Raw genomic sequence first — 13467 nt, 5'->3', positions numbered from 1 at the left:
CAACTCTACAACAGGTCTACCATCAAGTGAATTAAGAACTTCCAAAATTTATGCTAATCTATTTGAGCAGGGCCTGCCCCAAAAAGATTTCTAAGTTATTAACACCCTGAATGGACACATTTGTCATCCATTTGTCTGACTCCTCACCACTATGATTGTCAGTGTAGTCCTTGATGGCCCATCAATAAACATATACCTGTCTTCCACCATAGTACAATGTTGATATATGTATCTCTCTGCATATAAAGGAGATAGAGCAGTGTATCTATGTTGTGTATGTTTGAGTGTTTTAATGTTAGTGCAACAATTGAAACTTCTGTGTAGCCTAGATTGAAGTTCCTATATATAGCTGTTGTGTCTACAGCTGTATAGATGTAACCACTACAGAAAAAGAATAAATAAATACCTTTTAAAAGGAAAACATACAATATTTTATACTACAGTGTCTTTGCTTTGTTTGCTGCTCACAATTCTATACATACCATGGAACTTCTGTAACTTATGACTCTAAAGCCAACCATAGATGGTTTGAATCTCAGCCAGCTCAGCAGGGACCGGCTGAGATTCGAACCGTGTACGGGCAGGCTGAATGTATCCAAGCAGATCAATCAGTTAACTTGGTTGCAATCAGCCTGTCAGAATTTACATGTGAATATTGCTAGCAGCTATTATAGCTGGAGAATTAGAAAATATATCAGATGACAAGTAATTTTTCCAATGAACCTCCTGAGTCTGACTATGCACATCATGGATCTGCCTGACCTGTGGAGAATAATGCTAAACATATGTATCCCAGCAACTGGTACTTATGAATTGCAAGATTCTCTGCAAATCAGGCAATCTGTCACTCTTATATTCAAGAGACTCAGGAGCATCTGATTACACACCAGAAATAGCCCCAATACTCACCCTGTTAGACATTCAGAAAAACCTAATTAAAATCAGGTTTATTTTGCTGGCTAACAGAACAGAGCTCTGGGGAAGTGTTTTAATTTCTAATTAAAACAAACCTGTAGATTAGGTACATTTTGCAAACTGGCCACATGATTCTGCAGTTACTCTCTCTTCAGGTGCCCGCTCACATTTAGCTTTTTTACAGAATACCTAAGCAGCACCAAAATCTAGTGCCCTGCCAACCCCCCCAACCTCACTATTTTTTCTGACCTGACTTTAACCCAGCCTCTAACCTTTTCCCACTTCATTCTAAATGTAATGAACATTTTGGCTGGAGTTGGGTTTTAAAAGTCTTGAATATATGAGTATTACCAATTGCTTTAAGACATTAGACAGGCTCAATGGGTTTGATTTGCTAAAGGTAAATAAACTCTTTACTTTGCAAGGGAAGTTGCACATTGCAAGGGAAATTACCCCACAGCTTAGTGAATGAGGTGAAGCTCCGTTGATGTCTATCATTCGATTGTTTTTTACTTTTTTTTTTCTTTGTGCTTTTTTGGGTAAATTTCACTACATTCAATAAGCTTTGGAGAAAGTACCTGTGCAAAGTGCAACTTCCTTGTGCAAAATGAACAACCTGTTTGCCTTTCCTAATATACACAAGGATATTTGACAGACTACATCTAGACTGATAAACCCACTAAATGAATGCTCATATATTGCACAAGCATACAGTATGTATTTCTTATAGATGAAGTGCGGGCAAAAACTTTTGGGGGGAATTAATAAGGTACTTCTAGTAATATTCACCCCACAGGTGGCTGCTGCTTGTTTCATAAATGCTACTTACATATAGGCTCTGATGCAGGGGTGGACTGACCATTTGGAAACACAGGCACTACCCGAGGGCCCGGGGTCAGTAGGGGGCCCCATGAGATGCCCCTGGTACCTTTTTCATAGGCTTTTTTGAGTTTGGGCAAGGACACAGGGGCCCCATGATCCCCTATTGCCAGGGGGCCCCATGAGCTGTCAGTCCGCCCCTGCTCTGATGTTGATGTCACTACTGAAGTTCTGGCAGGGAAGCTGAAAGTCAGGGCTTGAGCACAGCAGGTTACTCGCTGTACAGCTCCTCTATTCACAAAATGTCTTGTATTCTTTTCAAATAATGCAAGGTATTGGGTAATTGGACAAGGGAAGATCGCGAGAGTCATAGGTGTAAAGAGTTCGTTTTTTAGGTTTTTATTGCTACATGGGTCCCCGGTGGTTAGATTCACTTTCCAATGTTTCACAGGCAGCAAAAAAATAAACTGAGATGGATTTTAAACATCCATACTTTATCCAAACCTGAGAAAAAAGTTTTGCTATATATACAAGATTATATGCATGTATGTAAAACGGCAGATATTTTGTGACTCACCTGTGTGTGTATGGCATTTTCTTTTCCTGCTGACAGAGGGGATATCCTAACAAGACCTGTTTTTTCAACACATGTCCCAGTTCTAGAATTTTCCTGAGTGTTTTGGCCCCAGACAAACTTTTCTGCATCTAGTCTGTTGTTTTTATTCCCTGAAATGACAGGACTAGCAGGAAAAGAACCACAATGATGTCCTGTCTGAATCTTCTGAGATTGTCCTTCAAAAACTTTGATCTTTCCACTGGAATGCTTCAAAAATGAGCTATTGTCACTACAGTTGATAAGCTTCATTGGTTGCACGGGACTTCTATTTGAAAGGTGTAAAATGCAGGTCTGGAGGTGACCATGGAAAGAAGACTTTATCAGATTTTCAGAAGAATTGGAAAATGACTTCCATGCTGTTTGGCCTCTGAGTTTAGCTATAGCATCTTTGTAGTTTTCAATCATGTCATCATCATGACTTAGGCCTATGTTTTCATTCATAGTATCCTTCTTATATTGCAGAATACAGGAATTGGAACCTTGTTGGGTTGTGATAATGTTTTCACTCCTGGGACATTGATCTGCAGACATATTATTCTTCTCTTCTGTGCTGGTTGTTTGATCCAACGTATGTCTACTTGGTATGCTGTCTGTAATGCATATTAGTCTTCTTACCCTACTTCCTTTCTCATTACCTTTAACAGCGTCCTTATTTGCTGTAGAATATTTTATTACAGAAGGCCCAGACAAACTGCTGAATATTTTAAGCTTGTCTTCTGGTTGTTTGATGGATTTTGATTCTGAAGGAATATTAGACATGACAGGGTAAGGGAGACAACTAGGATCTTTCTTACGCTTGGATTCTGATGTCCTGAGATATAAAGTGGGAGATATCACAAGGCTGTCTCTAGTCAGATACTTGCACTTCCATGTAAATGAACCAAGTGTTAGGTCTTCGTCTTCTTAAAACATCCATGCAAAGAAAAAAAATGTTTCAGATAGGGTTTGTAAACAAAATCAATTTTAGCTACTCTACAAGTCATAATAGTCACATATACTTTGGTTTTATAGAAGCAAATAACTTCCTTCTTAAAATAGGAGTATATGCCATAGCTTTCATCACAAATCTATATATCACCCATTTAAAACTTAACACCAATATACACAGAGAACATACTGTAAACATAATTGGAAGCTGTTTACCTGCCAAATTATTTGTATTTCTGTTCTTTGACTCCTTTCGGTTTTGAGAACTACAAAACTGCCACACAGTACGGCCTTGACTGCAGTTAAGTAACCCTCACAGGTTTTGCCCTTCCTGAGCCTATGACAGGACTGTGAAAGGAGAAGTAGTGCGCTGATGAGCTCATGACTCTGTTACTCTGCTCTCTCCTTCTATCAGTATGTTCCTTGTTAGCACATAAGCAGTGCAGCACAACTGAGTGGCTTCTTGTACTACTTATCCCTCTCCAGAACTCTTCTGTACAGAGCATTGGAAGAGGCTGATACTAGGTCAAATTAATGTACCTAAACTTCTTGCCTATTAAAAACATACCTTTAAGGGTGTATTATTGAACATGGAGCTGCATTAAAGTTCAGCCTTAACGATTGAATATGTAGGCATGAAAATATTTCTCTAACCCAGAAGCTGATTGTGCATTCAGAACCATAAATGTATAGCCTAAAAATGTACAGTAATTAACCCAACTTGCAGAAATCTGTTTCATGCATTTTAGCCAATGTCCAAGCCAGTCATGAACCATGGAGTAGGCCCTGGGGACCACCACTTAGTCTGAATAGATATGCCAGCTGTCATTTAACCACTTGCTGTCAATAGGCTATATATAATTTGAGTGGTTAAAGCAAGCTCATAGCTACAGCTGCAGCTGCGGGCTTGATATAAATTTTCAGCTGTTTTGCAGATTTTCAGTAAAACTGATCTGGGCAGCTTTAGAGTCACATGATCACCACTTCTACTCCACTGTGAAGGGCCAAAGATGTTTTGTGTTTAGTATGGAATTTAAAAAAGTACATCGGTATGTGTATTTTAACATAAGGATTTTAGCCTCCTTCTGGTTCCCTCCCTATAGCTTCAATAGTTATCCTGACTTGAACTTTAATAAATAACATTTTGCATAGTTAAATATAACTTAAAGCATTATTAAAGGTAATTTTTAAAATTAAAAAAACAAACGTACTGAACTGCTCAATGCAATGGTATTTCAGAGAGCGGTCCCGAACCTCTTCTTTTGGGGTCCCCCGCCGGTGCTCTTGGCTCCTCCTTTTCTGTGTCTGCCTGCCAAACAAACACTTGCTACAGTGGCAGACAAGCTGGTTCATTTCCAAGCAGGCTCTGTCTGTCCATAGTTACATACAGTACAGCTCAGCCCCGCCCCCACTCCCTCCTCACATGATTTGACTGACAGCAGCAGGAGCCAATGGCTCCTACTGTTGCCTCTATATCTGTGAAGAGAGAGCCGCAATGCTCTGGAGCATAGCGCTGGATTGAAAGAGGATCCAGGTAAGTATTTAGAGAGGGTTGGGGACAGCTGATACAGGAAGGTTTTTAACCTTAATGCATAGAAAGCATTAAGGTTAAAAAACTTAAGCCTTTAGAACCACTTTAAAGTAGAATTCTGGGATATCATTAACTACTCTGCACCCACCCCTCTCCTAACACTTATACCAGCTTTTTTTCAATCAGGGTGCACAGGCACCCTGGGGTGCCTTCAGGTATCCTCAGGGATGCCCAGGCAAAATACCCAAAATTGTACACAAGCCAGTGGGTGGATCAAGCCTGCCTTTTATTTACACAACACTTCAGGTTTTCATTTTGCACCATTACAACCTTCTAGCTACCAGCATGCCAACAACCAGTGAAGTCATCGGTTGACAAGGAGAACATAGGGCATCTGCACAACATCCTTGTTTGCCCCTCCCCGGCCTCTCTCCATCAACACTTGGGTCACATTAAATGGGTGAGGAAAAGAAATTAAGGAAGAAGAGAAACATTGGAATATTAGTCAGTACAAGTGTCCAAATGTGTATTTGCTTTGGAAGAATAAAACACCTCTAATATTGGGTGCCATATGCGTTGATGTGTCATGTAAAACTATTAGTTTTGTTTTTTTACATTTTAGAATGGGGTGCCTCAGGATTGTGCAGAATTTTAAGAGGTGCCTTGACTGAAAAAGGCTGATAAATACTGACTTATACTAACTAACCTATAGAAGAAAGATGTATATACTTACCCATTTTCATGCTTCTCTAGTGCTGATCTCCTCAGTGTCAGCCAGCGCTGCCTACAGGGAAGCACTGGTGTTCCCACAACAGCTGTAATGCCTGAGCAGTGACATCACCCATAGGCTTAATACAGCCAACTGTTGTCAGTGATCCCTCCTCTTCCCTGAAGCCACTGATAGCTGAGACAGGGGAGTGGGATCAACTAATCTGGATGGGAGAGGCCATAAAATAGGTGAGTATATGCATCTTTCTTCTGCAGGTTAGTAGTATAAATGTTAGGGTGGGAGAAGTTTTAAGATTAGTTAGTGATATCCAGGAATTCTGCTTTAAAAGAAACACATAATGGTTTGCATATATTTTCTATATTTGTTGATTAGAATTGGTACTGAAAAAATAGGATTTTTGACTTATCATACTTTTCTTGGGGTACATTATAGGACACAGGATGAAGTATTCAGGTACATTGGGTTATGCTGTTTTTAGAACATTGGATGCTGGCAAACAAAGCTGTAAGAACGGCTCAGAGTAACCCCTCCCACTCCCAGATGCCCTCAGTTTTGTAACAAGCAATAGAGGGTAAGGATCCTAACAACAGAAGAGGAGAGCCTCATGTTCTTTAATGTGTCCCAAGAAAAGGACTTTAAGGTAAGTCTTAAATTATATGTTCTTAATTGTACATTAAGAGACACAGGATGAAGTGTTTAGGTACAATGGGACATCCAAAGCAGTCCAACTGAGGAGCAGAAAACACAGTAAATGAAAGACTAACAAGCTCACAAAACACAAGGTAACAATCAGGCTCAACACAGCCTACAGAGCTACTGTACATCACCAAGTGCAATGCAAAACATTGGGTGCTGTGGTGTAAAGCACACCGCCACTGGACTTTAGTGCAGTGGAGATGTGTTCTTTGGAGTGACGAATGATGCTTCTCTGTCTGGCAATCTGATGGATGTGTCTGGGTTTTGCAATTCCCAGGAGAACGGTACTTGTCTGACTGCATTGTGCCAACTGTGAAGTTTGGTAGAGGAGGGGATTATGGTGTGGGGTTGTTTTACAGAGGTTGGCCTTGGCTCCTTAGTTCCAGTGAAGGTAACTCTTAAGGCATCAGAATACCAAGACATTTTGGACAATTTAATGCTCCAAACTTTGTGGGAACAGTTTCTGTATTGCCCTTTCCTGCTCCAACATGACTGCGCACCAGTGCACAAAGCAAGATCCATAAGACATGGATGAGTGAGTTTGGGGTGGAGGACCTTAACAAGACCTGCACAGAGTCCTCACCTCAGCTCGACAGAATACCTTTGGGATGAATTGAGTGGAGACTGTGAGCCAGGCCTTCTCGTCCGACATCAGTGCCTGACCTTACAAATGCTCTTCTGGAAAAATGGTCAAACATTCCCATAGACACACTCCTAAACCTTGTGGACAGCCTTCCCAGAGGAGTTGAAGCTGTTATAGCTGCAAAGGGTGGGCTAACTCAATATTGAACCCTACAGACTAAGACTGGGATGCCATTAAAGTTCATGTGCGTGTAAAGGCAGACGGCCCAATACTTTTTGCAATATATTGTATATCAGTGTATTTTTGGGGTTGAGTGGTTCTGATATGACAATATAGACATTACTGTCTAAAGCTGATAACTGACCTGCCCCCCTCTTTCTGTGCCTATTTATTGGTTATTAACAATGATTAGCAGACTTAATCACCAAAAGTTGCTAGATGTAAGAAAAAGATGGTCAGCTATCAGCTTTAGAAAGTAACGTTGATATTGGTATTTCAAAGCCTCCTTAGGTTTGGAGCTCCCAAGTCACTCAGAACAAAACCTACTTTACAGGTGCCTGCCTTACATGTGTGTATATTTGGCAGGCTCATGTCATGATAGAAAAATTAATAAGTTTGTCTGAAAACATGTGTAGCCCTCACACACGGTCCTAGCTTGGTGATTTGGAACCAAGGTTCCTTTCAGAGTAGTACAGAGGCAGCAAGGCACACAGCCACAGTCTGTCCAATTGGCTCAATTAACAATCTAGGGGTATTTTCTTTTTCTTTTTATTTTTGGGATAACTTGGATAGGGTTAGGGAATTGTATGGGATATTCCAGAACTATGTACATACAGAAGGAGACGCTTACTATAACTGTACTTCAGGATCGGATATCTTCTGCCAAACTCAGAACAAAATCCTCTTGTGAGAGAGCAGTAGAGGCCAGAGGTATGTACCCCTCAGGAGTCTAACTGCTTGACTTCCAGGTTAAAGAACAGTTCTCCCATGATTACACTGAAGAGGCTGACAGTATGAATCTTTCAGGAGAGAAACTACTTAGCTCAGACTTAGTAAAATCTTTCACAAACTGGAGGGGACAGATCAGTATGTAACCCCCAGCAGAGGAACCATGTGGCCCAGCAATCCCAATAGTGCACAGTCACAAAAGAAAAAATCCCCAGATCAGTACTCACAATGTCCTTTGGGTAATTAGATGTATCCTTTCAATACCAGCAGAACATGTTCCATTGAGGGAGAGGTTAACACTCAACACAACTCCTCTGACGGGATTCATGAGCAGAGAGCAAAGTAGAGGTCCACTCAGCAAGCCATAGCTGGGACTGTGATGAACCTGAGGTGAGGGGCAGCCACCCCCACCTGAACAGGTGAAATCTCTTGGCAGAAAGGCAATGCTGTTCTGCAATTTAGACTGTTTATGCACTTACCCAGCCACCACCTGGGCCATCTCTCCCAGGGATTGGCTGAAACAGCATAAATATTCATGCTGTCCATTTGCCTTGCTCCACACTTATGTCCCAGAACAACCCAAAGTTTTCTAGAAGGAGGAGAGGGCAAGCAAACCTGCAGTCTGTGAAAACATGAACAGTCCAAAGCATTCGACTATGCTCCACTGACTACAGAGGAACCAACAACTAAATTTACCAAACAATCTACCAACCTATCTGGGGGGGGGGGGGCTACACATGAAATGTTTTAGACATTTTCTGATATCTTATTTTTAATTGAGTCTTTATGTACAGTATTTGGAGTATGCTATGTGTTTGTATGAGCTTCTGCTGAGTAGTTGGTTAACCACCTTCTCTATTGAAAACTTGACATGACAGAATATGTTTTGACTTTGCTCACCATTTTCCTATCCATGCATTAGTATTAAGCATTACCATGGTTTAATGTTTTATTGTGGATATTATTTTCACTCTGTTTTTCTAAGTAATTCATTATACTAAAAATGTGATTGACATTACTTTTATGTATCTAAATTGTAACATTAAATAGAATATCTTCCATCACAAACAATTGCAAGGTTGTTAACTTATAACCTGATTCAAAATTTTATTTTTTTAAATAGCTTTTTCTTGTTTCCAGCACTGGAAAAATAATTAAACTTCAAGGTAACGTCATTTCTGTATCTAAAGATACAAATTAAAAGCCTTATTGTTGCAACAGATTGGCACGATAAATTGTGATAATATTCCCCACAGGCAGGAATAATTTAGTAAAACAAAAGTATATTACAATAACAGTGTAAATCTCAATTAGCATGAGAAGAATTTTTGTTTCATTTGCAATTCTCCCAGTTGACTGAAAAAGAGAACATATTTTCCAAACTATTTCATATTTTTATGTTTATTATTAATAGTGCTGACATCATACTCTTATGCCCCAAACTAAAATGTAGGCATTCCTCCAGCAGGCAGAGCCCCTGACTAGTGAACACTTACATTAAAGGAGAATTTTGGCTGTACTTCTCCTGTAAGTCACAGGAGTGGAATATGTTCTGCACTCCTGTGACCCATTTTCAGCTAACAGCTGGCTAAAGTCTGTTGTCGGCTGACATCACTCAGCCGGTCCAGGCTCTGAAAAGATCATATGGTCGGGATCCATCCAGAAGCCTAGACTGGCACCTGGCTCAGCCTCTCAGCGATCCACCAAGAGCCCAAGCCAGACCCTCTTGCCCCTCCGCACAGCACTGCAGTGAGCGCTGGAGGGACAGAGCAGAGAGCCAGAGACCGACAGTCAAAGCTCTCCACTTGGAGGGCAGAGCAGAGGGGAGTACTGAGCTATTAGCAGGGTTTGATCTCTCATTGCTTAATGCAGAGCCGACAGGGGATAGATGCAACTTCCACCTAGGGGAATATAAATGTACTTTTCTTTTAACTGCCTGCTGCTTGGACCACTATTATTATTATACAGTATTTATATAGCGCCAATAGTTCACTCAGCGCTGTACATTACAATGGGAGACAATACAACAGACAGTACAATAACAATACCTGAGGAGTTCAAGGGCCCTGCTCCTTCGAGCTTACAATCTAGGAGGGAGGGGATAGTGGTACAGGAGGAGAAGCTGTGGGGGATGGAGTGGTAGGAAGATTGGAGGAGATCGGCAATTAGCAGGGGGCGGGGTAGGCTTCCCTGAAGAGGTGGGTTTTCAGGGTGCACCTAAAGGAGAGGAAAGTAGGTGATAGTTTGATGGATTGGGGTAGGGAGTTCAAGAGGATGGGTGATGCCCTGGAGAAGTCCTGGAGGCGGGCATGGGAGGAGGAAACCAGGGAACTAGAGAGAAGGAAGTCTTGTGAGGAGTGGAGAGTGCGTTTTGGGTGGTATTTGGATATTAGGTCAGTGCTGTAGTTTGGGGCAGTATTATGGACAGCGTTGTACGTCAGTGTTAGCATTTTGAATTTGATCCGTTGGGCAATCGGCAGCCAGTGGAGGGATTGGCAGAGGGGGGTGGCGGAAACAGAGCGGTTGGTAAGGTGGATGAGTCTGGCTGCCATATTCAGGATCGACTGAAGCGGGGATAGCTTGTGGTGAGGGAGGCCAGTGAGGAGGGAGTTGCAGTAATTGAGTCATGATATGATGAGGGAGTGGATGAGTTGTTTAGTGGTTTCTGGGGTTAGGAATGGGCGTATTTTGGTGATGTTGCGGAGGTGGAGTCTGCATGAGTTTGTTAGCGATTGGATTTGGGGCTGGAAGGATAGATTGGAGTCAAGAATGACATCAAGTACTCTGACTTGCGGGGTGGGCCTGATGGTGGCATTGTTGGATGTGATGGAGAAGTCAGTGGGGGGGGGGGGAGTTGCGCAGGCTGGGGGGAAAACTAGGAGCTCGGTTTTGGAGAGGTTCAGTTTAAGGAAGTGGAGCGACATCCAATCTGATATGTCGTTCAGTAGGCTAGTCATTTGGGCGGAGGCTGAGGGGGTGAGGCGAGGGGTCGAGAGATAGATTTGCGTGTCGTCGGCATAGAGGTGGTAGTTGAAGCCATGAGAGTGTATCAGTTGGCCAAGGGAGGAGGTGTAGATGGAGAAGAGAAGGGGCCTGAGGACAGAGCCTTGAGGGACCCCGACAGAGAGGGGGAGTGAGGGGGAGGTGGTAGCGTTATAGGTAACACTGAAGGAGCGTTGTGATAGGTAGGACGAGAGCCAGGAGAGAGTGGAGTCTCTGAGGCCAAGGTAGTATAGTTTTTTGAGGAGGAGAGGGTGGTCGACTGTGTCAAAAGCTGCGGAGAGGTCGAGGAGTAGGAGCACTAAATAGTGGCCATTAGCTTTGGCAGTTAGCAGGTCGTTGGAGAGTTTAAGTAAGGCAGTTTCGGTGGAGTGTAGGGGATGGAAGCTGGACTGTAGAAGGGCGAGGAGGTTGTGGTCTTTGAGGTGGGAGCTTAGGCGATTACAGACTAAGCGCTCAAGGAGTTTGGATGTAAATGGCAGCAGGGAGATGGGTCTAAGGTTGTTCGGGTTAGTGGGGTCCAGGGAGGGCTTTTTAAGTATGGGAGTGATGTGTGCGTGCTTCAGAGGGGAGGGGAATGCGCCAGAAGAGAGGGAGAGATTAAAGATGTGGGTGAGGGAGCATAGGATGGAGGAGGATGGAGGTTGTAGGAGTTGTGAGGGGATAGGGTCGAAGGGGCAGGTGGTGAGGCGGGCTTCAGAGAAGACCTTAGTGACCTCTTCAGTGGTAGTAAGGTCAAAGGAGTGGAGTGTTGAGGGGGCTTCAGTGTGTGGGATGTTAGGTGGGGTGGAGGTCTGAACAGTGGTGAGGCCAAGGGAGAGAGGTGTTGAGGGGGTTGCTGTGTGAGAGGAGATAGGTGGGGAGGAAGTCTGAGCAGCGGCGATGTCCCTGCGAATTGTGTCAATCTTGTTTTTGAAGTGATTGGCAAACTCGAGGGCGGTGAGTGAGGTGCTGGGTGGAGGAGGGGGCAGAGAGAGTAGAGAGTTGAAGGTAGAGAAGAGCCGGCGAGGATTGGAGCAGAGGGTATTGATGAGGATCAGAAAGTAGGCTTGTTTGGCAGCATGGAGGGAGGAGGTGTAGGTGTGGAAGGAGGATTTATAGTGGGTGAACGCTAGTTGGGATCTGGTTTTGCGCCATAGTCGCTCCAGCGCACGACTGCATCGTTTGAGAGTTTTGGTATGATCAGTCTGACAGGGCTGGAGCGGTCAGGGTCTGATGTTTCGTGTGGTTAAAGGCACTAGCGAGCGCTATGGACCACATCTTGCATAAGTTGTGAAAGACATACTGAATGGTCATAATTTGAGAAACTTACAGTATATACTCATGTACCTGTTTGGATACATCCAGATAATTTAATTAGCCCCGGTTTGCACTGCTGTGAAATTGCAACACACATAGTCGCATGACAATTGAAACCCGGCTCTCAGCATTTGGCCACATGACATTTTAAGGCTGAAAGGGTTGCTGCTGGGGGACTTCCCTCTCCCAAATGATGTTATTGAAGGTCGGAACAGTGAGCAGATAGGTATATGTAACACTTAGCAGGTGTCACTGACTGCTGACCCTGCTTTAAATGATATCTAAATTTTGACATATATCCTAATATAAAAATATACTACTACCTTACTGGGTTAATTACATATCACATGGATTTACAGGGATCAGGGAATTCCCAATCTTGTCAATTATTTAATCAGAGATGTGATGGTGATATTGTCCAGTCCTACCACTGTAACCAGTGGTTCCAGCCTCATTTTGGCTGAGATTTTTGAGTTTGTGGGACAACAGTCTAAGTGCCAGCTGGCTAAAGCCTCATTTGCATTATGCAATTAGCACACACTGCAAATTCTAGTGGCAAGAATCTGGAGTTCTGCAGTAGGAATGATAGGTGTGTTTGAAGAGCCAAATCACCTATCCCAAACCACTGACTGTTCAGCCAGTCACTGATTACTGCTGTTGTTAGTCTGTTGTTGCATTGTATGAGCTCAGCGACCATAGCTCTTCACACACCTGTCATTCCAGTCACAGAAATCCACAGGTTGTTGCCACTGGAATTTGCATTGTGTTATGTTCACTCAGTGTGAAGGAGGCCTAAGAGTGATCATTATGAGGTCTTTAACTCTACAGTTAACCCTTTACATACCAAGTGGTAGCTGCCAGCATGTGTTTTATTGCACTGTTTACATTGACTGTGTAAATTCTGGCCTTTAAAAAAATGTCTGACACTCACTGCCACGCCAGACAGGAAGGTCCCAGAGTTCAATGAGGCAAGGATTCTTTCATTCTAATTTGAACATTTAGAGATTTACTGTAAGAATTTTAAATTATAACTTTAGTGAAAATAAAATAAAAACAGTGGAAGACAATATTTACAGAAAATATATTACAAAAACAGGCAAAACCAATTATAATATAAACAGGATTGGAAGTGAAAAGTTCTTAACAAAGTATGCAAGATGTTGGTACCTGCGCAGAGTTCAATTCATTAGACATGCATGCCGGAAATGTTTCATTTTGTTTAATTTCAGATGCATTCGCTAGGTTGATAATTTTGTTTATTTGTTTTTGTTTTGTTGTTCTGTTTCATTTTGGGGATTTGTTTAATTTCTTTGGGATTTGTTTTGTGTATTTGTTATGCCTGGTGGATTTGAAAAGTTTTCTAATTCACCTGGTATAACTTCAGATAGATCCCAATTCATTGT

The 13467-nt window shown here is 42.5% G+C and overlaps 1 protein-coding gene across 2 annotated transcripts in view; it reads right to left on the bottom strand.

Annotated features, from left to right (window-relative positions):
* The window catches only part of LOC149462196 (uncharacterized), a 200177-nt gene that overhangs the window by 72144 nt on the left and 114566 nt on the right, over nucleotides 1-13467 (bottom strand). For both annotated transcript variants that reach the window (XM_089677282.1, XM_089677283.1), the window contains exon 3: nucleotides 2312-3252. In XM_089677282.1, coding sequence (XP_089533408.1) covers nucleotides 2312-3252 — 941 coding nt within the window. The remainder of the gene's footprint in view (nucleotides 1-2311; nucleotides 3253-13467) is intronic.

This window comes from Staurois parvus, unplaced genomic scaffold (genome assembly GCF_062004578.1).
Source record: "Staurois parvus isolate SC_StPar_1 unplaced genomic scaffold, SC_StPar_1.0 ptg000183l, whole genome shotgun sequence".
Classification (NCBI taxonomy): domain Eukaryota; kingdom Metazoa; phylum Chordata; class Amphibia; order Anura; family Ranidae; genus Staurois; species Staurois parvus.
Note: the sequence above shows the minus strand (reverse complement) of the source record. Positions and strands in the feature narration are given on the sequence as shown.